The sequence below is a fragment of the Acinonyx jubatus genome, chromosome A2, assembly GCF_027475565.1.
Source record: "Acinonyx jubatus isolate Ajub_Pintada_27869175 chromosome A2, VMU_Ajub_asm_v1.0, whole genome shotgun sequence".
NCBI lineage: Eukaryota > Metazoa > Chordata > Mammalia > Carnivora > Felidae > Acinonyx > Acinonyx jubatus.
This window is the reverse complement of record NC_069383.1, coordinates 108,819,257-108,846,769: the sequence shown is the minus strand read 5'-3', so window position 1 is coordinate 108,846,769 and position 27,513 is coordinate 108,819,257. Positions and strand designations below refer to the sequence as shown.

At 40.4% G+C, this 27,513-nt stretch overlaps 1 protein-coding gene across 3 annotated transcripts in view; it reads left to right on the top strand.

Moving 5' to 3' along the window:
- Positions 1-27,513, top strand: part of MGLL (monoglyceride lipase) — a 247,223-nt gene that overhangs the window by 62,202 nt on the left and 157,508 nt on the right. The window contains exon 1 of one of the 3 annotated variants that reach the window (XM_027049803.2): positions 22,980-23,095. The exons of 1 other annotated variant lie outside the window; for it this stretch is intronic. In XM_027049803.2, the coding sequence (XP_026905604.1) occupies positions 23,060-23,095 (36 nt within the window). In that variant the 5' untranslated portion in view covers positions 22,980-23,059. Of the gene's footprint in view, positions 1-22,979; positions 23,096-27,513 lie in introns of those variants that run through there. One more of the 3 variants, XM_027049801.1, reaches the window with a different exon arrangement.

Sequence of the window (27,513 nt, the reverse complement as noted above, 5' to 3'; positions counted from 1 at the left end):
GTAGTTTTGATTTGCATTTCCCTAATGATGAGTGATGATGAGCATCTTTTCATGTGTCTGTTGGCCATCTGGATGTCTGCTTTGGAGAAATGTCTTTTCATATCTTCTGTCCATCTTTAAATCACATAATTTTTTTTTTGAGGTTGAGATATATAAGCTCTTTATGCATTTCAGATACTCACCCTTTATTGGCTATGTCATTTGTGAATATCTTCTCCCATTCCATAGGTTTCCTTTCAGTTTTATTGTTTCCTTCGCTGTGCAGAAGCTTTTTATTTTGATGGAGTCCCAATAATTTATTTTGCTTTTGTTTCTCTTGCCTCAGGAGACATATCTAGAAAAAAAGTTGCTATGGCCAATGTCAAAGAAGTTACTATCTATGTTCTCCTTTAAGATTATTATGGTTTTAGGTCTCACATGTAGGTCTTCAATCCATCTTGAATTTACTTACTTACTTATTTATTTATTTATTTATTTATTAAAAGAAATTTTTTTTAACGTTTATTTTTGAGACAGAGAGAGAGAGAGCATGAACAGGGGAGGGTCAGAGAAAGAGGGAGACACAGAATCTGGAACAGGCTCCAGGCCCTGAGCAGTCAGCACAGAGCCCGATGCGGGGCTCAAACCCATGGACTGCAAGATCATGACCTGAGCCGAAGTCGGACGCTTAACCGACTGAGCCACCCAGGCGCCCCCATCTTGAATTTATTTTTATGTGTGGTATAAGAAAGTGATCCATTTTCTTTCTTTTGCATATTGTTGTCCAGTTCTCCCAGCACCATTCGTTGAAGAAATGGTTCTTTTCCCATTGGATAGTCTTAAGGTGTGCAGAGTTTACAGTCAGGGTTTTTCCCAGCAGCCTGCACCCACAGGATGTGAGTACCCAGCGTCTACATCTTGGCCACCACCAGCCTTTGTGGTCTTTCCTCTGTGCTATTCTCTTAGGTGAGAGTTGTTATCCTGTTTTTATTTTTGCTTTTTACTGTTAATAAAGTTGAACATCTTTGCATATGATTATATTTGTATTCTTTTGTAATTTTTCTTGTACAATGTATTTGCCCATTTTTATGCGTTTGCTTTATTATTTTATTTATTGCTTTATTTATTTGCTTTGTTTTATTATTATGGGTTTGCTTTTTATTTATCATTTGAGGCTTGAGATAGAAATAACAATAACTTTTTTTGCTGTAATACATTACAAATATTCTTCTCCAGCCCCCTTGTCTTTCAGCTTTATGGAATTTTTTAAAGTTCTGTTGTTGTTTTCTGGGTTTTGCAGTATGCTTAGAAATGTTTCTTCTAATCCCCAGATTATTTTTAAAATGCATCAGTTTTTCTTCTAGTGTGTTTATGGCTTTGTCTATTTAAAATCCTTAAATTTTTGACCCGTTTGGGATTTATTTTGGTGTCAAGAATGACGTGGGCATCCAGATTTATTATTATTTTTTTCCCCCAAGTGTTGAGTTAGTTATTCCAATTCTATTTATTGATCACTCCATCTGGAGTGTTCTGATTTAAAATTCTAACTTTCTCCTGTATCAAATTTCCTTATTTGCTTCTGTCCATTTCTGTACTCTCTTTTTTTCTGCTGGGCTGTCTGTTTGTCCTGTCATGGTAACATAATGTTTCAGTCCTCATAGCTTTATAATATTCTGTAACTCGTGCTAGGATAAGTTTCTCTTTGTTGTCAATATTTTCTTGACCATCCTTGTATAACTTTTTATATTTCAATTTTAACATCATTTTGTCAAGTGTCCAAGAAAATTCACTTGGTCATTTTATTTCGAATTGCAAAAAAGCCCAATATATTATTTGGGGAAATAAAATAATTTTATCATCTTAAGTATTTTGTCCAAGATTCAGACATACCTTTCCAATTGTTGAAGACTTCCATTATGTCCCTCAGGTAGTGTTTTTTTTTTTTATGAAAAATGCCTCTAGTTTTTGGCCTGGGTGGATCTCGCTATGATAGGGAAAGATAGGATAAAATAGGCAGAGGGAAAGGTTACAGAGTTAAGGTATGGGTGTGGGAGGAAACGCCTATTTTGGAACAATGCTGAGGAGCTTTTGACCTCAGCAAACCCCTTAAGAGGGCCTAAGGTCCCTCTTAAGAACGTAACAGACACCACCTACACCCCCTCAGGTTCTCCTCAGGAATTTGGCAATCAAAAGAGCTAACTAAAAAAACTAAATCATAAAACTAATGTTATAGGAGGGACAGTATGACCAATCTGACTCCTCACACAATGGAGTTGAGCCAATCAGGAATGGACCACCTAGCACCTAGAATGATCCACCCAGTAAGGGTAGAACCTGAGAAGGAATGAAGGGGAAGGGAAGGGGGTGCTGACCAGAACCTTGTAAAACAAGGACGCTTGCCTGTTGTCAAGGGCATTCACTTTCGAATGCCCCCTCTCTGTAAAGAGAGCTTTCATACTCTTCTTACTTTCTGATCTTCTCTTATACTCTAATAAACTTTTGCCTGCTGCTCATTTTATTTTCTGTCCACCTCTTCCTTCTTTGAAGTGGCTAGACTACGACGCCTGAGCATTGAGGTAAAAAAAAAAAAAAAAAATCACGCAACATTACCAAGAGGCACACACTATGTGTCATGCACCTTAGAGAAAATTTAAGACTTAAAAAAATTTTTTTTTAACATTTATTCTTTTCTGAGAGACAGAGAGAGATGAAGCATGAGTGGGGAGGGGCAGAGGGAGAGGGAGACACAACATCCAAAGCAGGCCCCAGGCTCCGAGCTGCCAGCAGAGAGCCTGATGTGGGGCTTGAACCCACGAATCGTGAGATCATGACCTGAACCGAGGTCGAGTGTCCGACTGACGGAGCCACCCAGGCGCCCCAGAAAATTTTAAGACCTTCAAGGGCAATTTGGATTATCACTAATTTTTCCATACATGTAGATTTTTAGAACCCGACCCATGTGGGTACCATATCATCCATGCTGTTCCAGTGACCTCTGGAGGGCCAAGTGGGCTAGTGGCATTCTTCCATTTTTTGTTTTTATTTTTGTGTTTGCTTATTTTGAAATAACTCTAAATAGAGTACAGTTGAGGGAAACAGTGCTCTGTTTGGATGTCTAATCACCAGCGTGTGTGTAGTTTTTGGTGCTATGTAATTTGCCATGATTGCTCAGTGGTTCCCCTTTGGTTGCGGGGAACTTGCTGCAGAAGTACTGTGACTTCTGAGGACAGGCGTCTGTTATGTTTTGAATCTGTGCCAATCTGTCATATTCCAAGTGATAGGCACCTGTATATGGAGTATGTATATACTCAAAGTATATGCAGCTGTGGCAAAGTTAGGTTGTAAGATTGAAGATACTGCTTTTTACCAATAAGAGTTAAAGTGTGTCCTGTAGCCTTGGCCAGTGCCAAAAAAACCAGCGTTCCCTGGAACGCTGCAAAACTTTTCCTTATTAGGGCAGGTCCAGTCACAAGCTTCACTCAAAGACCCAGTGTTGTAGGGTGAATAGTGAGATAACCGTGGGCTCTTTTATAGACCCGCAAGACTTGGTTCCACTGAGAAAGTGTTTTCACTGTAATTATTTCTGACCTGTTTAGTGGCTTCCTCCCCTCCCCCCTCCCTGCCTTGATCCTTTATTCCCCTCAAGTGTGCTGTAGCCATAAAAAGGTTACCAAGGAGTGGGGGGGATAGTCAATTTAAGGCCAGGAAGGTGGGATTTAAATATAGCTGTGTGGCTGACAACATGATTTATTGCTTTGTAGGTCATTGGAAAAGAGCAGAATTTCTCAAACTGTGTTCCATGGGCTGATATTAATCATACAAATGCCCTAAGTACAAAAAGTTCTCAGGGCGCCAGGGCCAAGTTGGCTTAGGAAATGCTGCCTGCTAATTCCCCTCTCAGAGCTCTACAATGTGCATTAGCATATTAAAAGTTCTGAGAAGTACGGCAGGAAAGAATCCAGTTTTAATTCTGCTGAGTGATTAAGCAAGTATATTAGTGCAAGGGATGGTTTCCTTTTAGGCCAAATGGGTTTCCCTTAACGCCAACTCTGGAAGGGCTAGAGGAGATTTAATGGCATTTCACCCCCTCTTTTGTCAGAGGGTCCCAGCGGCCCATTAAAATGTGTCAGAATACTAGAGCTAGATTTTAAATGAAATGCAATCAAAATCAAGTTCTACTGGAATATAACTTTGCTCATTTATTCATAAGATCAGTGGTATACTTAAGTGTGTCAGATACAACAAATGGTGGACCTTTTAACTCACGTGATACTTTCAGAAAAGGACCTTCTAATATATTCACTGATGAATGTATTCGAATAGTAGGTATTAAAGGACTTCGGGATCTTTAGCACTGTGCTGAGACAGAGGAGTGGGAGATACTTTAGAGTCTGGGAGTGGTAAGAGATAAGAGAATTTGGGGGCTCCAAGAAACCCATATCGTTGGTGTGGCTCCCATCTTTGGCAGAATTCTGTCATCAGCTTTCAATGGCTGTGGGAGGAGAAGTTCCAACTTGAGCTGAGATGGCCGGTGGCTCAGGCCAGAAAGTAGGTCACCTATTCATTGGGAACCCTTGAGGGGTTTTGGTAGAGACACCACACCTACAGACAAAATTGTGACAGTGTATTGGTTTGCAATGATAATACTATTGCATAACAAACCACCTCAGAACTCAGTTGCTTGAAGCAATATTCATTTGTTATCACTGGTTGGCTTGGGTTGATCTTGATCTCGGCTCAGCAGGTGGCCCTGCTGCAGGCTGTGGCCACAAGGCAGCTCTGCTTCCTGCTTCTGGTCCGTGAGTCCAGTGGGAGCATCTCTGCTCACGGGTCTCTCATCTTCTTTCGGCCAGCGGACTCACTAGGAATGCCCTTCTCATGGATGTGACAGAGGCAAAGATGGCAAGCCCAACCATGCAAGAGCTTTCAAGACCTCTGGTTGCATCTCATCTGCGAACATCCCCTCGACCAAAGCATGTCAGAGGATAGCAAAGTGTGCCTCGCTCCTATCAGGTGGAAGTTACATAGCAGTGGGTGTGGATGTCTTACTCTGGTAACTGGGGAACAAGTAAATAGCTGGAACCGTAATGGGTCTGACACATTGTGGGAAGGGCCTCCTCTAGGACCCTGGGGTGATGATGCTGGCTCCCCTTCAGGAATATAAATTCCACTAAGGCGTCTGAGACCTCTGGTCTGGCTAGTGGATATGAGAAAGTCTCTGCACCCAGTGAGACCCACGGGCTGGCAGCTGACTTGAATAACATATAGCAGCCCAGGAACAGAAGCTGGGCCAGATGAGTAGGATCCCCCAGCTTATATATTCTAGCTACATCCTCCTTCTGAGACTCAGGCCCTGGCTGCAGCCAGCACATACGGTGCCTTTGAACAGATTAGAAGAGGGTGGCTCCCCCACCCCACCCCTGCTATCATGAGCCCCTCTTCAGGGAAACATTGGAGGATGAACTCCAACCAACCAAGGAATGGCAGAGGAAACTTCACAAAAGAATTGAATGTTGGAAATATTTGATCAGAGACATTGGGCAAAAGCAAAGCAGGGGACAAGATGAATGGAACAGAGTGTGGGGTAGCCCATGCAAAAATGGTCTTTTCTTCCACACTGACTCTGGGCTTGGCCCAGTGACTTGTTGGGTCAGTGGAGCAACAGAGGTAATGCGAGTGGAAACCTGAAAAGTGCTTGGTGTGTTGGGGCTTGCCCTCTCTTGCTGCCGAAGCCCTTCTGCTGCCATCTGAACGAGCCCCTGCTGGATGATTAGAGGCGTGTGGCTGTTGCCTCAGCTGACATCTAGCCACTGCCAGACCCCTGAGTGAGGCCCCTCAGGACCAGTCTTGCTGCCAACCCCGTGACTACACCATGTAGCCAAGCTGGCCCAGGGGAGCCAGCTGCTCAGCCAACCCATAGGATGGTGACAAATAATGAATGTTCATTGCTTTAAGCCACTCCATTCTGAGGTGTTTTGTTAAACACAGAAAGCTAAATGCTACGTAATGTAATCGTTGTATGCCCTGGCAATGTATAAATACAATAAGCTCGTGGATTGCCTTGCCTTTAATGCTGACAAATTATGTTGTCCAAACTTAAGAATGTTTTAATAAAAAGGTAAACACTAAGAAAAACAGTATTATTGCTGAAAATTGGGGAGGAAAAGACAGGGAGAGGTGAAGGAAGCAGAGACAGAAGCTAATTCCGTAGTTCACTTTTTAGAGAAAACAAAGAAGATATTACAGGTGTTGTATAAACAGATAAATGTAAAGCTCACCACTAGAACAGAATACAAATATTCCTTAGTAGTTGAAGAGCTGCAATAAAAAGTAGAGGAAATACATTACATATATATTAAAATATATACCAAATTTTATTAAATCTTAACATTGGATCAGTTGTAAGATCACTATCATTTTAATCATCTCTGTTGCCAATTAAACCGTGAGGCACCATTGGTTGTAAGACATCTCAATTTCAAAGATGCTACAATGTGAAAAAGTGACCGGGAATTGCTACGATGCAGCATCTAAAAACAGAAAACATGGTATACAATACGACACAAACCAAGACCAGACACGTCATGCTAATAAATGCAAATATAATTCTCCCATTAGAAGAAAAAGATCTTCAGATTACATCGCAAAGCAAAATAGAAAAACTAAAACTAAAAACTATTTGTAATAACATGGATGGACTTAGAGGGTATTGTGCTAAGTGAAATAAGTCAGACACAGAAAGACAAATACCACATGATTTCACTCATATGTAGAATTTAAGAAACAAAACAAATGAACAAATAAAGGAAAAAAGAGACAATAAAGAAGACTCTTAAGCACAGAAAACACACTGATGGTTAGCAGAGGAGAGGTGGGGGTAGGGGAGGGGTGAAGAAGATGAAGGGGATTAAGAGTACACTTATCGTGGGGCGCCTGGGTGGCTCAGTCGGTTAAGCGTCTGACTTCGGCTCAGGTCAAGATCTCACAGTCCGTGAGTTTGAGCCCCACGTCGGGCTCCGTGCTGACAGCTCAGAGCCTGGAGCCTGCTTCAGAGTCTGTGTCTCCCCTGCTCATGCTCTGTCTCTCTCTGTCTCAAAAATAAATAAAAACATTAAAAAAAATTAAAAAAAAAAGAGTACACTTTTTGTGATTAGTACTGAAGAATGTATAGAATTGTTGGATCACTGCATTGTACATCTGAAGCTAATTAAACACTGTATGTTAATTGTACTTTGATTTAAAAAAAGAAATAAAAAGCATCGACAAAGATACACCAGCAAAAACACCGTGTGTGTGTGTGTGTGTGTGTGTGTGTGTGTGTGTGTGTGTGTGGTGGAGACATAATCCTGGTATAAAACAAGGTAAAATTCAGGCCCTAAAGTATTAAATAAGACAAAAGCTGACACCTTACCATGCTACAAACCACTATGGAAATATAACAATTATGCATATCTATGCATCAAATCATAACATCTTTCATGAAGCATAAACTAAGGAGACATAAAGAGAAACAGACAAAGCACACTGATCATAGACCTTAACTCCCTTATTTCAGTAGAAGGCAGATAAAGCTGACAAAAAATTGTTGTATCAACTTCATTCAATATTTTGTAGCCATTGCAAATGAGGATTACCTAGTTCTAGGAGAATAGTGTACAAACGTTTGAGAAACAAATACATCACACATGTGTGACTGTGTTATTTCATTATAACTTGCAAATTGGGTGTTTAGAGGTGCCTAAAGATTGGAAGAGCCATAGGGAAGTGTAATTAGTTGTTTGAGTGAACAGAATTGTGAATCCATAGATTTTTAGCAAATTGTTTTGATGATTTCAGTATTTTAAGGAAAATGCATCCATCTGTATGTTCATTATAGAGGACAAATGTGACAATGCTGGTCCATGTAAAGGTACATGTGGAGACATCTAAACAAGAAACATAGTCATTTATGAATTAACTCATCATATGACTAACCCCAGAGCATCTGACTAAAAACCAAAATGTTTTTAAATTTTTATTTATTTTTGAGAGAGAGAGAGAGGGAGAGGGAGACACAGAATCCGAAGTAGGCTCCCAGTTCTGAGCTATCAGCACAGAACCCGACACAGGGCTTGAACTCATGAACCGCGAGATCATGACCTGAGCTAAAGTCAGTTGCTTACCCGACTCAGCCACCTAGGAGCCCCAAAAACAAATTTAAAAGGTTAGGCTTCACGAAGACAGTGTAACCAGGACACTGGGAGTCAGACATTTGCTGGTTGTTTTCTGTGCTCTGAACATTAGCTTTGATGCATGAAAAGTATTTTCTACCAACCATTCTCTTACTGCAATCCTTAGGCTAAATGCTTAGCTAAAAGAGTTTAAGTGTCTGAAACAAACAATAGTAAATTCCCAGAGAATTACACACTCCCAGGGGTAGGGGATAGGGAGGGAAGAGAAGAGTAAAATGGAATTTTGAGGAACCATTGATTCCAAACAAGGAAACTAAGACAACTCAGATTGTTTAAGTGATTGACCTGTAGTCACAAATAGAGGCAGGATTGAGATCAGAACAAAATTCTTGCTTTCTAGGAAGAAAAATGTTAAATTCCTTCCAGTTCCACCACCTGAATGTTCATTAGAACTGGGCATATTTTAAGATAAATGTTATGTTTCATATGATATACTTAAGATGTGTTAATATGTCCATATATTTTTAATTTTCTGGGTCTTTAAGAAGTCTTGTATGGGAGGGACCTCTGGGTGGCTCAGTCGGGTAACCTTCTGACTCTGGATTTCTGCTCAGGTCATGATCTCACGGTTTGTGATTTCGAGCCCCACATCGGGCTCTGTGCTGACAGTGCAGAGTCGGCTTGGGATTCTCTTTCCCCTCTCTCTCTGCCTCTCCCCTTCTCGTTCTCTCTGTCTCTCTCTGTCTCTCTCTCTCTCAAAATAAATAAATAAATAAACATAAAAAAAAGAAGTCTTGTTTGGGAGTCTCATAGCTTAGTATTTCACATCTTCACATGGGGCGCTTTTTTCACAACATCATGCCGATACAGTAGCAGACTCTGTCATCGGCTGTCTCTCCTGGTCACGGGTCCCCTTTTTCATGGCAGCTGTTTTGCCAACCCTGTTTCCCGACTGGGAATGTCCCAGTCAGCTGTGGAAAACCAAACCCAAGAAGCACAAAGTTTAACAGTCGCATACATTTATTTAAAAATAACAATGCATGCAGGGCTTCTTAAGTTAAAAATCTTCACACATGTTTCAAAGCCAAAGTGCACCAAATTTCCAAAATAAAGCTTGTGGAAACATTAGCAGGCGTGAGTGCACTCAGCAAGCTGATGGTCCGCAAAGCCAGATGTGAGGACAGAATGCTGTGGAGAAATGCAACAGTGGTTTCCAAGTTAAACAAATTTTCCAAAACAGTAAACAGGGTGAGTGGATAAGATCTCGGGTCAACACAGGGAATCAGGGAAGAATCTAAGCGTAGTCTGTGAAGGGAAGTCTTGGGGATGAATGCTTAAAGATTTGAGCTGTATATGTTTATTCAAAAATATTTTAAAGCACCTATAAGTGTGCCCAGCGCTGCATATGCTGGCTTGTTAATGCTGTTAATGGTCTATATGCTTCGTTCCATTTTATAGATTCTTTGTGATAAACCCTCAGTCCCTATATTGGCTAGCTGTAGCAGGTGCCCAGAATACTCTTGGGGCCTTCCTGCCTACCTTCCTGGAACATACCTTTTTATTTATCTATTTAACCTCAGCTAGAGAGTGGGAATGGTAGGTCATTCAGTAGCACTTCAAATGTAAGATATAAAAAAATATAAATGCAAATATATATTCTCTTTTCCCGTTTTGGTTGAATAGCTGTTTTGAGCTTCAAACTGTCACTGCTATTCCTCTATTAGGGCGTATTATCCAGAGGATTTTCTGTCTTGTTAAAATGCAATACAAGCCAGGGCGCCTGGGTGGCCCAGTTGGTTAAGCGTCTGACTCTTGATCTCGGCTCAGGTCATGATCTCACGGTTCGTGAGTTCGAACCCTGTGTTGGGCTCTGCACTGACAGCACGGACCGTGCTTGGGATTCTCTCTCTCTTTCTCTCTCTCTGCCCCTCCCCTGCTCTCTTGCACATGCTCTGTCTCAAAAATAAATACACAAACATTTTTAAGAAATGCAATACAAGCCAACAGCTATTCAGGGGTTTCTAATTTCTCCTGTTGTATTTGGCCTTCAAGAGAATACATTTCTGTATTGGAAGACATTGTCCTGTTTCATATCATTTTATATGGTGTTTGTATTTTGAGACCCCTTTTGGGCTTTTTTGGTGAATTTCACTTTCTTCCACATAATGGCCATTTTGTGATTCCTGTGCCTTAGGAAAGACTCAGGGTGGAAGGAGAGGGGGAAACGGATAGAGTGTCAACCCGAGGGGGACGGGCTGTAAGTCATGCTGGTGAGACAGGAGGAAACTCCGACCTGTGCTCAAGATACTGGCTTAGCTATAGGATGGGTCCAGCAGGAGAGAGCCAGTAATTTAGTTTTCCGTGTTCATTTATTGGGTAACCTTGAACTGTCCTTTTTGATGTACTTTGATGTCCTATTTACTTATTCAACAGACTTCCAGTTTGGCCGTGATGGAGTAGCTGGTATACAATGTGACCTCCTACTGTGAATAACTTTAAAAAATGGATAGAACTTAAGCAATAGTTTTCAGGCATTGGACAGTGAGTAGCTTGGAGCCATGATCTTTGAGCCAAGGGAAGCACATGAGGTGACCTCCAAATTCACCCTGGCTTCCCGCTTGGACATATTTTGCAATATGTCCTAATACCCTAATAACCTAATTACCATTTCTTTCTTTCTTTTTTTTTTTTTTTTTTTTTGTGGTGGGAACACTTAGGATCTACTCTTTAACAAATTTCAAGTATATAATACAGTGTTCTTAGCTATAATCACCATACTATGCATTAGCTCCCCAGACTTGTTAATCTTGCAGCTGGAAGTTTACACCCTTCCACCAACATCTCCCAACTTCCCCCAGACCCCAGCCTCTGGTGACTATCACTCTACTCTCTGTTTCTCTGGGTTCTGGTTTGTTAGATTCCACATATCAGTGCAATCATACCATATTTATCTTTCTCTGTATGACTTAATCTCATTTAGCATAATACCCTCAAGGTCCATCCATGGCGTCACAAATGATGAGATTGCTTTCCTTCTTCATGGCTGAATAGTATTCCATTGTGTATAGACCACATCTTCCTTATCCATTCATCCATTGACAGATGCTCAGGTTGTTTCTGTGTCCTGCTTACTGTGAATAATGATGCCATGAATATGGGGGTGCAGATATCTCTTTGAGATTAATGTCCCTTTTTGTCATGGTTTTGAAATAGTAATTTTACTTTTCTCTCCATGAAATTATTCCCCCACTTCCGGTTTTATTGACAAATGGCACTGTGTAAGTTGAGGTATATGGCATAATAGTTTGACTGACATATTTTGGAAAATGGTGACTACTCAAAGTTTAGTTAGTATCCATCATCTCATATGGGGACAATAAAAAGGAGCAAAAATAGAAAGGAAAATAATTTTCCCTTGTGATGAGAATTGTTAGGATTTACTCTCTTAGCACCTTTCCTGTGTATCACACAGGGGTGTTAGCTATAGTCACCACGCTGAAAGTGACATCCTAGGACTTCTTTATCTTACATCTTTTGCCTGCCTTCTCCAATTCCCTCTCCTTCCACCCTCTGCCTTTGGTGACCACAAGTCTGATCTCTTTTTCTATAAGTTTGGGGTTTTTTTGTTTTGTTTTGTTTTTAGAGTCCACGTATAAGTGGGATCATACAGTATTCATCTTTCTCCAACTTATCTCACTTAGCATAACACCCTCAGGGTCCATTTATGTTGTTGCAAATGGCAAGATTTCCTTGTTTTCTATGGCTGAATGATATTCCATCTATATTCCAGATTTATATTCCAATTTTATAAGTTTATCTATAAATTGTGTGTGTGTGTATATGTATATATATGTATATATATATAAATTTATATGTAAATTTATATGTATATAAATTTATATGTAAATATATGTTGTGTGTATACATTGTGTGTGTGTATATATATATATATACATACACAACAACCTCTATATCCATTCATCAACCAATGGACACTTAGGCTATTTCCATATCTTGGCTATTGTAAATAATGCTACAATGATATCTTTTCAAGCTAGTGATTTCATTTCCTTTGGTTATATTCCCAGAATTGGGATTGCTGGGTCATGTGGTGGTTCTATTTTTAATGTTTTGTGGAACCTCCATGCTGTTTTCCATAGTGGTTGCACCATTTACATGCCCACCAACAGGGTTCCCTTTTCTCCACATCCTCACCAGTATTTATTATCTCTTGTCTTTTTGAGGATGTCCATTCTAACAGGTGTGAGGTTAGCACCTCATTTTAGTTTTGATTTGCATTTCCCTAATGGCTGGTAATGTTGGACATCTTTTCATGTACTTGTCCGCCTTTTGTGTATCTTCTTTGAAAAAATGTCTATCTGGGTGTCTTGCCCATTTTTAATTGGATTATTTGGGTTTTTGGTTTTTGTTTTTTTTTTTTTTTTTGCTATCTTATCATTCCCTTTCTACAGCTGTGGTCCAAATATGATTTCCCATAGCATCGCCAAAGTAGGATGGAGTTTTTATTTTATTTTATTTTATTTTATTTTATTTTATTTTATTATTTTTCAGGTTTATTTATTTATTTTGAGTGAGAGAGAGCATGAGTGGGAGGGGCAGAGAGAGAAGGAGAGAGAGAATCCCAAGCAGGCTCTGCACTGTCAGCAAAGAGCCTGATGCGTGGCTTGAACTCACAGTGAGGTCATGACTTGAGCCAAAATCAAGAGTTGGACACTTAACTGACTGAGCCGCCCAGGTGCCCCTAGGATGGACTTTTTAAAAAGAACTTGTTAAACATCAAGGGGTACAAAAGAGAAAGCCAGGAACATACAAGAAGCATAAGAAGAGTTTTGCTTACAAAAGTTCTTAGTTTAGCAGACTTGATTGGGGTGTGGGCATTGTGCCACTCACTTCTTTCCTCCCTAGCCCCTAGAGGCTGGTACAACCAGACAGGCTCTTGACAGGGGTTCTTCTTTCCCTGCTCCTAGCCTGGGTACACGTGGTAGGCATCACTAATGGTCCACAGACTCAGCCTCTCAGACATGGTGAGTTGCTCATTGCCTGGTCAAGAGAGTGATTCTACTTTATCTGCCTTTGTAAGGTCCTTCCTCTTGGTTCTTGTTTATGGACTGATAGACTCTTCTCAGTCCCCAGATGATAAGCAAAATTTTGATAACTGACACAATGCATTATGTCACTCTTCAAGTCAGATCCAGTCTACAGGATACAAGTCCAACAGGTAAGATGCCTACCCACATACTACCCCTGGCCCCAGTGCGACAGATGTTATGAGAACATCACAGCAGTGGGTCCTTCTACAAACATTTGATTGACATGGGAGCCTGCTGGGTTTTTTTCTTCCCGATATTCTCTGCCGATGTTTTGCCTGGTGTTTTAGCTATCTAAGGCTATGTAACAAACCACTCCAAAAGAGTGGCTAAAAAAAATAGCAAAAGTCCACGAGTTGGGGAGGTTGATTGGGTCAGCTGGGTAGTCCTTGCTTGGGGTCTCTTAAGGGGCTGTAGGCAGTTGGTGACTGGGGCTGGGTTATCTTGAAAGCCTCTTTAGTCACATGTCTGCCACCCAGGCTTGGAAGAGTGGCTGGCACTCCACAGCTACCTCTGTGTCTCTGTCTCTGATCTTCCCACAAGTGACCTCTCCAGTCTTACATGACCATGGAAGCCTCCATTCACTGGCAGTTTGTGAATCTCTGTATTTCCTATTCGACATCGCCACGTAGGGATGAAAGAAAACCATAAATACTCAAATAAATAGGGTGCAGCCAGGACCACAGCAGTTTAAATTCTATATAAATCAGGAAGAGAAATTTCAAGAAGGCATCTAGTATACAAGTCTTGGATTGTCTATCAGGTTTTCAACATCACTGTACTTCCCAAGGAACAAGCCCAGGAGGGGATAAACCTGGGCCTCGTGTGTTTTGGGAGCTGGTGATGACCACCAGGGACAGTGGGAGGGCAAGAGACATGATGTAGGCTCTGGCTGCCTGGATTTCCCCCCCGCCCGGCACAACCACATCCACTGTGGGGTCTCCATCAAGTTTCTCCAACCCCTCTCGGCCTATTTTCCCTCCTCTGAGAAGTGAGGATCATAGTAGCACCTCTCTCACTGTTTTTGTGAAGCATGGGTGAGCTATTTCACCAAAAGCATTCAGAACATCTATCTGTCCATTACAGAGGAACGCTCAAAAAACTGGTAGCTATTATTGCCATGGACACAAGATCTTAGAATCTTTGCCATGAAGCATCAGATTTTTATTGACAAGCTTTTGGCCTGACGTCCCTATCTCTCTGAAAATGTTGATGTGCGTATATATGAGTAGACATAAATAGAAAGAAGAATAAAAATGTTCCAGTGGGTTTGACACAAAGACAATTCTCCTTTGGCAATTATGAAGCTATAAAAAGAACGAGAGCAGCTAGTGTTCTCAACACGTTCCCAAACAACGTGGCTCAAGGATCAATTACAGTATAGAGAAGAACTAAGTACCATGGGAGCTCCTTTGCAAAGCCCTATGAAAGTTTCAGGGCTGATTGGTTTTTTTGTTGTTGTTGTTTTGTTTTTTTGTTTTTTTGGGCAGCAAGAAAATTTGTCAAGCAGGAGTGTGAAAATTGGAATTGCCAAGACTGCAAGAAAAAGCAAACACATTTCACCATTTTGAGGAAGCATCAAGGTTGGGCTTCGCAGCTGTTGTCCTGGATGAAAGAAAATACAGGCCCCTGGCTAGAAAAAAATGGAACATAATTATGTTATGATGAGCTGGGAGAAAATGGCAAAGAAATTGTAATGCAAAGCATGATGGATGCTAGTTTGTCAGTCGGAACTGCTGGAATATAGCAGTAGAGCATTTTCCAACTTGGCAAGCAGAAACACAGCAGCATATCACATCTCTTTGTTTTTTTTTTTCCTCAACATAATTATGTCAGGTTTGTAGAATGGATTGTAGAGTCATCGATAATGAAAATAAAGCAGATATACCACCTTAAGGCACAAAACTGTAATTCTATTGAGGAGAAATTTCCTGTTGCTTATTTATATTTTGAAAATTACACAGGGGGCCTTCTCTTAGGGTAGTTTACGTGATGGCAAACCATCCGTCTTTGAATACATGGCTTCCAGGTAGTGTGGATTTTATTCACATCCAGTCAGCATTAATCACATTTTACATCATGATTTATGTCACAATCAGGAAGACTCAACTCAGATCATTAATCAAGGAGGCTCAGTTTCTTTTTTTTTTTTAATTTTTTTATTGTTTTTTTTTTTTTTTTTTTTTTTTTTTTTGAGAGAGACAGAGCATGAGCAGGGGAGGGGCAGAGAGACAGAGACACAGAATCCGAAGCAGGCTCTAGGCTGTGAGCTGTCAGCACAGAGCCCGGTATGGGGCTCGAACTCACGAGCTGTGAGATCATGACCTGAGCCAAAGTCGGACACTTAACTGACTGAGCCATCCAGGCGCCCCAAGGAGACTTCAATTTCTATTTGTTCTTCTGCAAAGGGTGCATGTAGTCCAGTGATTTGGTTTGGTGGTAAGTTAATGGGTTTTTTTTTCACAGAGGTAGAAGATGTATTCTTCTTTAATGCAGTATTTCAATTTCATATGTTTTCATAACTAAATAAGAAATCTGAGTGATGATTCAGATATTTTAACAACAAAATTACTCAGAGCACATTCTTTTAATTTATTTACTGGGAGATTAATCATTTCTAATTTAACAGAATAACCATAGATATACAGAATTATATTTGGCACGCCATATTAAAGGAAAACAACCAATATGTCTGAACTGCTTTAATTAACAGAAATAACAAACATATATTACATATGCAGGTGTATGTTTTGAAAACTAACTTTGGAGTCCAGCATGCGGGGTGAATTGGCAACTCAAGGACTGGAGGCACAGAGACCAGTTAGGACGTTATTTCAATGGTCTGGGAAGGAGGCGGGGAGCACCTGACCCCAGGGAGTGGTACTCGGTCGGAAGCAAGGGGACAGACTAAGTGGCAATGAGCAGAAACCTCTGAGAGGAACAAATGATGAGCGGGGCAACAAGTCATGGGAGGTAAGCCTGGGGAAGATGTTTACACAAGACTGACGTCTTCTTTCCAATATCATTTTTCTTCACTAAGAGCTGCTACCATGCTTAAAAATCAAAACATCATTATTATAGTAGTACTTAAAAATTCTACATAGTGTTCATTGAGGGTTCTCCCTCTGTGCTGAGTCTTTTGTCAGTCATTTAGAACTCCAGAATTTAAAAAAATATATCACACATTCATATTTTTTGACTATTTGTGTATACATTATTCATATCTTATATATACATAAAATGCACTTGCATTTTATGCAAGAGAAATTACAGATCTAAGGAAGTGCAGAAATATACCATGCTTATCAATTGGAAGACTCAACTTAGTTAAAATGTAAAAGCTCCCCAAACTGATCTTTAGTTTTAATCTGATCTCAATCAAAAGCCCAGGAAAAATGGATAAGTGAATTGTAAAACTTACATGAAGTGCAAAGAATATAGAGTAGCCAAAACAATCTTGAAAGAGTACAGTAAAGCTGAAGCCCTCACGCAGTCTGATTTCAGGACTTACTACAAGGCTAAAGTAATTGAAACACAGCATGGTATTGGTGTCACAATGGACAAATGGATATTGGAATAGAAGAGAGTCTAGAAATAGACTTACACATAGTCAATTGGTTCTTCAACAAATGGCACCAGAACCCGATTTTAAAAAAGGGCAAAAGACTTAAATAGGTACTTCAGAAAGAAGAAATACAAACAGCCAATGAGCACATGAAAAAATGTTTATGTCTTAGTCACCAGAGAAATGCAGTCTGAAACCCAAATTAGGTCCCATTATGCATCCAACTGAGTGGCCAATGTTAAAAAGATGGACAATATCAGGTGTTTTCAAGGATATGGAGCAACCAGAAGTCTCACATATGACTTGTGGGAGTATAAAATGGTACAACTTTGGAAAACTGGTGTTTTCCAACACATTAACTAATGCAGTTCCCAGAAATGCCATTTACAGGTTTTACCAAAGTTAAACAAAAATATATCTTTACATGAAGATACGCAGAAAAAATAGTAAAAAACAAACAAACTAAAAACAACACAAATGTCAAATAGGAGGAGAATAGACACACAATTTGTATCACATCCATAGAATGGAATACTAACCAACAATACAGAGGAACAAACCACTGATGTATATAACAGCATGAATGAATCTCAAAAATAATATGAGTAAAAGAAGCTAGACAAAAAAGTACATACTGTATGACTCCATTTATATGGAATTCTAGAAAAGGCAAAATGATCTACAGTGACAGAAATCAGAGTAGTGGTTGTTTTGAGTGGGGAGAGTTGACTAGAAGCGGGTACAAGGGAATTTTCTGGATGATAGAGATGTTCTTTATCTTGACTGAGTGTCAGTTACATGGGTGTAGATATTTTTCAAAATGTATTGATTGCATACTATGATCTGCATTTCACCATATGTAAATGTTACTTCAATGGAAAAAATGCAAAAATTCCTAAGGAATAATAGTTTCGTCAAATATTTACATATGAGAGGTCTTTAGAAGTCTTCTGACATAGTCCCACATTGATAACTACACTAATTAGCATAACTACAACTCCTCATTATCAAAACTCAAAAAACGTGGATGTAACCAAAATTGTCTCAAGGGCAATTTGTAACTCTTATTATTAAACATTTATAACTGTGTCAGTATCTTGGATGTCACCCCATCCTCCCTTTGGCTGAGAAGAAATCTTAAAACCTGATTTCCCCTGGCAATACATATGGGGCTGAGTAGTGGGGGAGGAATTATAATTCCCTTGATCACTCCTGACTTCTACTGATTTTGTGATCTGCATTCTAGATTTTCACTTCCTTTGCTCTTTTCATGCTGCTTCTTTTCCTGGGATGACATCCATAAAGCCAGCACAGTATTTTCGCCCAAGGTTGTGTGTGGAGTCCACAGGGCTGGAATTTTGAAGCCGTGGAATAGTTTCATAATGCAACAAAGCACATTAAATGATGCGTATGTTTCTATGGATCTTTCATTGGTCTTTTTTTACATCTGATACCCAGTATCTGGCCATATAGCTGGGCTCTCTCCTTTCTGCTTCTCCTCTTCTCCCCCTGGCTTGCTGAAATCCCCAGTACCCCTTCTCATTTTGTAGTTTCTCTCCTTGCCAATCTAGGCTGGGCTCTGGAGTCTAACTTCTAATATGTCGGATGGTCCACTAAGGTCATTTGCTGAAATTCCTGAGAGGGATTTAAAAAAAATTTTTTTTAATGTTTATTTATTTTTGAACGAGTAAGACAGAGCATGAGTGGGGGAGGGGCAGAGAGAGAGGGAGACACAGAATCTGAAGCAGGCTCCAGGCTCGAGCTGTCAGCACAGAGCCTGATGCATGGCTCAAACCCATGAGCCATGAGATCATGACCTGAGCCAAGGTCAGAAGCTCATCAAGGTCATACCGAATCACCCAGCCACCCCCCTGAGAGAGATTTTAAACTCATGAATATCCTCCTTTTCATTGACTGTCGCAAAGAAATACCAAAAGTATATAAAAGAAATACCAAATAGCCTCCAACTGGAAGAAAAGTGGATGGAGTATGTAGCTATGCAGCCCTGGGGAAGAGAAAAGGAAATCTTTCTTAGTAGGACATCTCACACATCACCACGGATTATAGAGGAGGCCAGAAGGGGCCATTTTCAGGATTCTTTGGCATTTTGCCCAAAACATGAAGAAAATGACTCAATGCCCATGAGAGTGGGACATATCTCTGTGAGGATGGTTGTCCCAGATACAAGACACCGAATGAATGTGCAGAAAAGAGAGCAACGGCAGTGCCCTGGTAAGGGCTTCAGGCACCTGCAGCTGGGACAGCATTGCTTCCGACCCACACCACACATGCCCTCAAGTGACACACAATTTAGTCTAAAACAACTCTTAGACTATCAATTGTGGCTCACAGGGGAAGACCCAGGAGTGTCAGATCAGGTGGAGAAAACACTAAGGGGGACTTGTCCACACGATAGCAGAGAAAATAGAAGATCTGGACAGATGGGGACCATCATTAGTATGTGCAAGATGAAAAGAAATGGCGTACAGCTATGCAAGTTTGTAACAACAGAAATGCACAAAATATTGCATGGAAATAAAGAACCCAGTCTGGAAGAAAACATAATTTGAGAAACAGAAGAAAACTTCAAGGTGTTTTTCATGATGCAGATGAATTGAAAGAGGGTATGAATTCAATCAAACTAGCTCAATATTGAGGTAATAAAATAACAGAATAAAAAGGAAAGAGATGCGGAAAAGAGATGCGGAAAAGAGATCCAAACACTATGACAGATCTGATACATAATTTAAAAGGAGCCAGAAATCAAATTCCTGATATAGAAAAAAAGTTTGAGATAATCACAGTAACTTCAGAGGAAAAATACAAAAGGACTAAAGCAATGAAGAAGGTGACAGATTTGCAGGAATGACAAAATGAACCAATGTAAAGATAACGAGAGTCAAATACAGAACCCAAGACATTGACCAGATGAATGTTCATAAATACAATAGAGAAAAAAATCCCTCTAATGAAAGACCAATAACATCTTTGGCTCATAGGGGCACATATGGTCTAGAGGAAAATTCATACAGAACAATCAAAACCTTACACTTTGTGAAGTTACTGAACTTTGAGATGAAAGATGTAATTTTTCAGGCATCCAGATGGATGAACAAGTCATTTACAAGGGAGGACAGGACGTCAGTTTTGATTTCTCCTCCATAGCCTTCATTTCCGGTAAACATTGTAGTGATGTCACATTGGTGGTGTTCTGAGGGGAAGAAGGTGTGACCCAGGATGATGACAACCAGCCAAAGAGTTATTCTAGTAGAAAGGAAACAAGAAGTCCCACTCAGACATGAAAGAGTCCAAGAAATATTGCATTTGGCATTTCTTGTAAAAAAAAATGACAGTAAATAGAACCAATGATGAGATTAATTTTTTTCACTTTTATGCAGTAAAGAAAGAAAACTTTATTTTTATGTTTTATTTATATTTAAAATTTTAAGTTTTTAAAGAAGTTTTTATTTATTTTGGGAAAGAGAGGGTATGTGTGTGCACACGAGTGGGGGAAGGGCAGAGAGAGGAAGAGAGAGAGAATCCCAAGCAGGCTCTGCACTGTTACTGTCAGCATAGAGCCCGATGTGGAGCTTGAATTCTGGAACCGTGAGCTTACAACCTGAGCCAAAACTAGGAGCTTGGCACTCAACCGACTGTGTCACCCAGATAACCCTTTTTAATTTTTTTTTTTTTCTTGAGAGAGAGGGGGGGTGGGGAGAGGAGCAGAGGGAGAGAGAGAATCTTAAGCACGCCAGGCTCCATGCCTAGCGGGGAGCCTGACATGAGGCTCGATCTCACCACCGTGATTCATGACCTGAGCCCAAATCAAGAGTCGGTTGCTTAACGGACTGAGCCACCCAAGCGCCCCTAAGGAAAACTTTAACAAATTTTTGAAATAAATATGAGAATGGCCAATTGAGTTTAGGAAAGACAACAACAAGAGGGGTGACTTACCCTGTGGAATACTGAAACACTGTAATGCAATTGCACGAAACAAAGCAACGTGGAGCCCAGGGAAGAACAGACAGCTATTTCACTGCAACTCAATGAAGTCCCTTTCCTGACTCACGCGTTTATGGGAATTGGTGTCTGTTAGATGTGGCATATAAAAACAGCAAGGTAATGTAATAAATTCCGTTAGGTATTTGAGAAATAAGTTGAAAAGCTATCTCACAAAATGTAACACAGTTCATCTTTAATACTGTAAGAATTTAAGAGTTTAAAAAAAGGAATAATAAGAGGGAAAATCATAAGAAGATGAGGAAATTGTAGGTGATTTCTGGGTAGGGAAGGACTTTGTCATTCTGATACCTCAAGAAAAACAAATGAAAATTGCGGTAAGATTGACTACTTGACATTTTAAATGTTTCTATGTGACAAACCACCACACAATGATTAAAATCAAATGTGAACTGGGGAAAATTTGGCTGTCTATGTATCTATCTATCTTCGTAATAGGCAACTAATTTGTATCTTTAACATGTAAGAACTTTGCAGGAATGAATAGGAAATGAATGACATGAACAGAACAATCACAAAGACAAGAAACATTTAATTTCTTTTTAATGTTTATTTACTTTTGAGAGAGAGAGAGAGAGAGAGAGAGAGACAGAGTGTGAGCAGGGGAGGGGCAGAGAGAGAGGGAGACACAGAAACTGAAGCAGGCTCCAGGCTCCGAGCTGTCGGCACAGAGCCCGACATGGGACTCGAACCCACGAACCGGCAGATCATGACCTGAGCCGAAGTAGGACGCCCAACCGACTGAGCCACCCAGGTGCCCACGTTTTCTACTTTTTAAATGTTTCTTGTCTTGAGGCACCTGGGTGGCTCAGTCAGTTAAGCGTCTAACTTCAGCTCGGGTCATGATCTCACAGTTTGTGAGTTTGAGCCCCGTGTCGGGCTCTGTGCTGACAGCTCAGAGCCTGGAACCTGCTTCGGATTCTGTGTCTCCCTCTCTCGCTGTGCCCCTCCCTCATTCATGCGCGCGCTCTCTCTCTCTCTCTCTCTCTCTCTCTCAAAAGTAAGTAAACGTTAAAAAAATAAAAAGTAGAAAATGAAGCAAATATTTCCTTTTATTTGTAGACAAATGTAATTTTCAAACTGTGGCATGTCAGGGTTCTTTCTACTTATATTAAGTAGAAAAAATTTCAAATTGTATAAAACTCAAGGTAGGTGAAGTTTCAGGTAGTGGGTACTTTCCTATACTATTGTGGAACTATAAAGTAGTACAATATTTTTTTATGGTTGGAGCTTAATATTTTGGGTGGAACTGACTATATTATTCTTTTTTCTTTTTTTTTTAAGTTTATTTATTTAATTTGACAGAGAGAGAGTGGGGGAGGGGCAGAGGGAGAGGGAGAATCCCAGGCAGGTTCCATGCTGTCAGTGCAAAGTGCAACATAGGGCTCGATCTCAGGAACCACGAGCTCACGACATCAGCTGGAGTGGGACACTTAACCGACTGAGCCACTCAGGCGCCCCTATTCTTTTTTCTTAATTGAAGCATAGTTCACATACAAAAGTTGAAACAATATTAGTTTCAAGTACACAGCATAGTGATTTGACGATCCTGTATATCACGAAATGCTTACCATGGTAATTGGAGTCACTGCCACCATACAACTTTATTATAATATCATTATAATATGCTGTACAATATGCTGTAGCCTTTAACTCCATGACTTATGTATTTCATAACTGGCAGTCTGTACCTAGGATGGGCTAAGTACAGTTTTTAGGACAACTTGGCAGTTTATTATATTAAAACCTTAAAAACATACATACCCATACATGTATGGGTACCCATACATACCCAATAATTTTTTCCTTTAGGATTTATTCTGCAGAAAGAGTTGAATCCTGTGCAAAAAAAAAAAAAAAAAAAAAAAAAAATTAGCAGCATTGTTCAGGATAATCGAGAACTTCTCCCCAACTGTTTCATAAAAATTTCTCACCCCACACCTCTACTTGCCACTATGAGAGATGAGGAAATTTATACTTAAATTTCCCCTCCATTTATCCCTTATCCTATAATTTTGTGTAAGTCCTATTATTTTTAGTTTGCCAAGGCTTACATTATTTACATCTGTTTTATCATTGTGAGTAAGTCTTCCATGTTCTGATTCTAAAAATGGAAGGCCAATAGACTTCATTTACCACATGATGATCATGTAAGTGTTCCTTGTGGAATTTTGAGAAAGCACCACAGGCAGGGATTTTCATCTGCTTGAACATGGATGCGGCCCAAAAGCATAGAGGAGGACAGCGCCTTGGTAAGCATTGAATAAATATTTAAATACGTATTTGTTGAATAAGTGAGACTATTCAGTGGTATGATTGGATTCACAGAGAAGAGAATGTCATTCTTTGTCATTAGAAATGCGGCTGGAGAGAGGCCAGAATGTGGCTCAGTTCTTCCGAGAGAGCTAAGGAAGTGACCTGGGAACTTGCTTAAAATATAGCATCTCGGGGCGCCTGGGTGGCTCAGTCGGTTGGGCGTCCGACTTCGGCTCAGGTGATGATCTGGCAGTCCGTGAGTTCGAGCCCCGCGTGGGGCTCTGGGCTGACAGCTCAGAGCCTGGAACCTGTTTCAGATTCTGTGTCTCCCTCTCTCTCTGACCCTCCCCTGCTCATGCTCTGTCTTTCTCTGGCTCAAAAATAAACAAATGTTAAAAACTTTTTTTAAAAAAAAATACAGCGTCTTGCATCGGGATCTGCGAAGAGCACGTGGGAATTTGCATCTTTAAGATGCACTCAGTGTGGTCCTCCTACACGTCCCTGTTGGAGAATCATCACCCTGTTGGATCCTTTTTCTTTTCATTTTGGCCTCATTCGTTCTTTCTGGGCCACATACAGATGCCACAATATGCTGTATCCTATGTGGTCTTTTTATTAGAGCCTTTTTGCTAGAATTCCTAGGATAGATTTAAAAAAAAAAAACCAGACTACGGCCAATAAATTATGAGTTCTTGTTTTTTTTTACATGTCTTTCTCTTGCCTTCACGTTGATATAAGGTGTGGGTGGGTCTAGAATTCTAGGTTCCAAAGTCTTCACCCAGAATTCTGAAGCGTGGCCCCGTGACAGTCTTGGGTCCAGTATTGCCAGTGAAAAGTCTGGTGGAAAAGCCTAATTCCCTTACCTTCTACAAAGCCTGCTTTATCTGTTTTATTTTTAAAACCCTAAAAGAGAGGGTTTTAGGATCTCTTCTTGACCTTACCTCTGAATTTTCACTGGAATATGTTTGCTTGTGAGTTTCAGATAAAATGAAATCCTGCTGGGCCCTCAGTGATTTCTTAGCTTGAGGACCATCTTCCTTAGAGCACTGGGCTGAAGGAGAGGTGGTGATGCTACCACACCCTCTAGGTTAGAGGTCGGCAAACCTTTTCTGGAAAAGTGAGCATTTTAGATAGGGAACATTGGAGGCCTTGCAGGCCACGTTTCAGCCTTTGCTGAAATGACTCTACTCCGCCATTGAGAAATGTGAATGAATGACTATGGCTGTCTCCCAGTGAAGCTTTACTTGTGCACCCTGAAATGTGACTTTTGTATGTTTTCACGCCGCAAAATATTATTCTCGTTTGGATTTTTTCCAACCATTGAAGAGCGATCCAGAGCGTTCAGGCTACACAAAAACAGGCAGAGTTGGGTTTGGTCCTCAGACCTAATTTTGCTCACCCCTGCTCTAGGCCAACGGAGAAAGCACAATATAGTATTTTTCCCAGTTTGAGAGGCTCTCCAGTGTATTTATTGTGTTTATTCTGTATGTTCTTTTTTTTCCTGCCATTAACATCCCCTTTCCTAACCGGGGGTACTTTGATTCCCAGAAAACAGACTGCCTTTCAAAGGATAAGCCAGCTTGTTGTTGGGGTTGTTTTGGTAACTCCAGGGGAAGGACTGTGTATGAATATGGATTCGCCTCAGGCAGACCTGGGTCCTGATTTTACAGAATTATATAAATGATTACAACAAACCAAAGAAGATAAAGATGTAACTGTATGCTGGTCCCAGGTAGTAAATTAGTACATCAGAAACACATCTCCACGGAGTCAACATTTTCTTTTTTTTTTTCTTTTCTTTTTTACATTTTCCTGATGAAGTTGATCTAGTTACCATTCCCACTTCCCAGAAGGTGCCCCTGGGCCAAGCAGCATTTACACTTATTGTTTTAAAAATTATTTTCTCTCTGTTGTGGTTTCTTTCCATTTCTTCTAGAATTCCTAATGGTTGAGTGTTAAACCTTGGATCTATCTTCTATGTCTCTGAATTTTTCTCTCCCTCTCATCTTTTCCATCTTGTCTTTTTGCTCTATACCTTAGATCTATTTGGTTTCATTTTCCAGATCACTAACGTGGTGTTTCTGTATGTCCATGATGTTCTCTGTACTCATGGAATGTCTTATTTCAGTAAGCACGTTCTAGTTTCCAAGAACTTTGAGGCTCCTATTACTCCTTTTACACAGCAATAAATAAAGCTGTGTGCAGTCAGTGGAACAGCTTATATTGTAAGTATGTCCGTACTGTGGTCTCTAAATACCGTTCCCACAAAAAGGAAAGCAGGCTTCCTGGAGGAAAGGTTAATTCCAGGTCTGGACCAAGAAATATGCAAGATGAACTGCAACCGCTCATTGGACGAAATAGCCAGGGAAAGTCATAATGAGGACTGAGGTTGTGTGTGAAGGGCTCCAGAGCCAACCTGGAGAGGCTCCCACAGGCCAAACATGGGACAGTTGGAGCATTAACAGTGGTAATAACTATGATGGGTGGAAACACAAAATATGTTAAAAGAAATGAGCTCATAATGGCAAGAATACAATATCTCCCTTTGGAGTATCCTAGGGAACCAATCATTATTTTTGTAAAGTGGCAGTAGAGGAAAAGAAACAGACACTTGTCTTGTCTTTGTTACATAAACTGCTCTTCTGGTTAACAGAATAGATGATTCAGGGAAGTGTCTTGTTATGGGTGTATTTCAGCAAATAAATGAAGAAGGGATCGGTAGAGTTTGAAAAACATCATTTTGCAACATCTAGCAACATCTAACATGGATTTAGGCAGTGATCATTAACAGCTGCCAACATCACAAAAAGAGAGACAAGCAGACACGAAGGGCCTCTTGAAGGAAGTTCACAACGCTTCCTATGAAGTTGTTTTGCCTCCCATCCACCCCAGTCAAAATCAAATCAGAATCTGATAATGTCTCTAAATCTAACTACCAATTTACAGAAGAAACAGACAACAGAAGAACACGTTAAGAGACACCATGGACACACTCAGCAGAATCCAGACTGTGGGGGATTCTGCTAGACCAACAGCTCAATTGATTCTTCAAAAATTAATTTCAAGGGAAAGAAGAAACAGTGACTGAGGCTGAACCTACAGATTAAAAGGGACTTAAGAGGCATATTAACTAATCATGACGTGTGTTCAGGGAAATTTGAATGCTGATTGGTTATTGGATGATATTAAGGAAATATTAATTTTGCATATGTGATTATGGTATTGTGATTATATATTTTTTCTAAATGTTTATTTTCGAGAGAGAGAGAGCGAGAGAGTGAGCGCAAGTGGAGGAGGGGCAGAGTGAGAGGGAGACAGAGGATCCAAAGTGGGCTCTGTGCTGACAGCAGAGAGCCCCATGTGGTGCCCGAACCCACAAAATGTGAGATCATGACCTGAGCCAAAGTCGGACGCTTAACTGACTGAGCCACCCAGGTGCCCCTGTAATTATGTTTTTAAAAAGAGAGATACAAACGGGCGCCTGGGTGGCTCAGTCAGTTGAGCATCCAACTTTGGCTCAGGTCATGATCTCATGGTTCATGGGTTTGAGCCCCGCATCAGGCTCTGTGCTGATAGCTCAGAGCCTGGAGCCTGTTCCAGATTCTGCATCTCCCTCTCTCTCTGCCCCTCCCCCACTCGCACTCTGTCTCCCTCTGTCTCAAAAATAAATAAACACTAAAAAAATTAATTTAAAAAAAAGAGAGATACAAGCAAAATCTTTTACCTAAGACTACTGGGCTGTTTATGAATGAAAGCTGTGATGAGTGGGATGTGCTTTAAAATAATGTGGGATGGGAGCTGATGGGATTATAGACAAAAATTGGCCATGCGTTAGTAATGGGTGCATTTGAGTAATCGGTATATGCGGTTCACTATATAATCTCTCTACTTATGTCAGTGTTTGAAATTCCCCAAATGAAAAGTTTAAAAAGCAAAGTGAAAAGACAGATGATAAATTTGTGGAAATATTTTCATCATACGTCACAGACACAGAGTTAATCTGGTTACTGTATGGAGTGGCTAGGAATCTGGCACAAAATGAGGTAACAACCCAATAAAAAAGAAAAACAATTAAAAATTGCCAATTCACCAAAAAAGGAATCTAAAATGGCCTTAGAATGTAAGAAATACGCTCACCCTCACTTAGAAGGGAAATGAGAATGAACCTGTATGAAGAAAGCATCTCTTACCCATTGGATAGGCAAAAATCCCAAAGATTAACAACATAGTCTGTTGGTGAGGCTCTGAAGGAAAAGAGCCCTCTCATACAATGTTGGGGGAAGTTGCAAAATGATGTAGCCCCTAAGGAGAGCCTTTGGCAATATCTCTCAGGATTACAAATGCCTTTCGCCTTTGGCCAAGCAATCCCATGGCTATGATCATACCATATAGACATGCCCAACAACCTATGAAG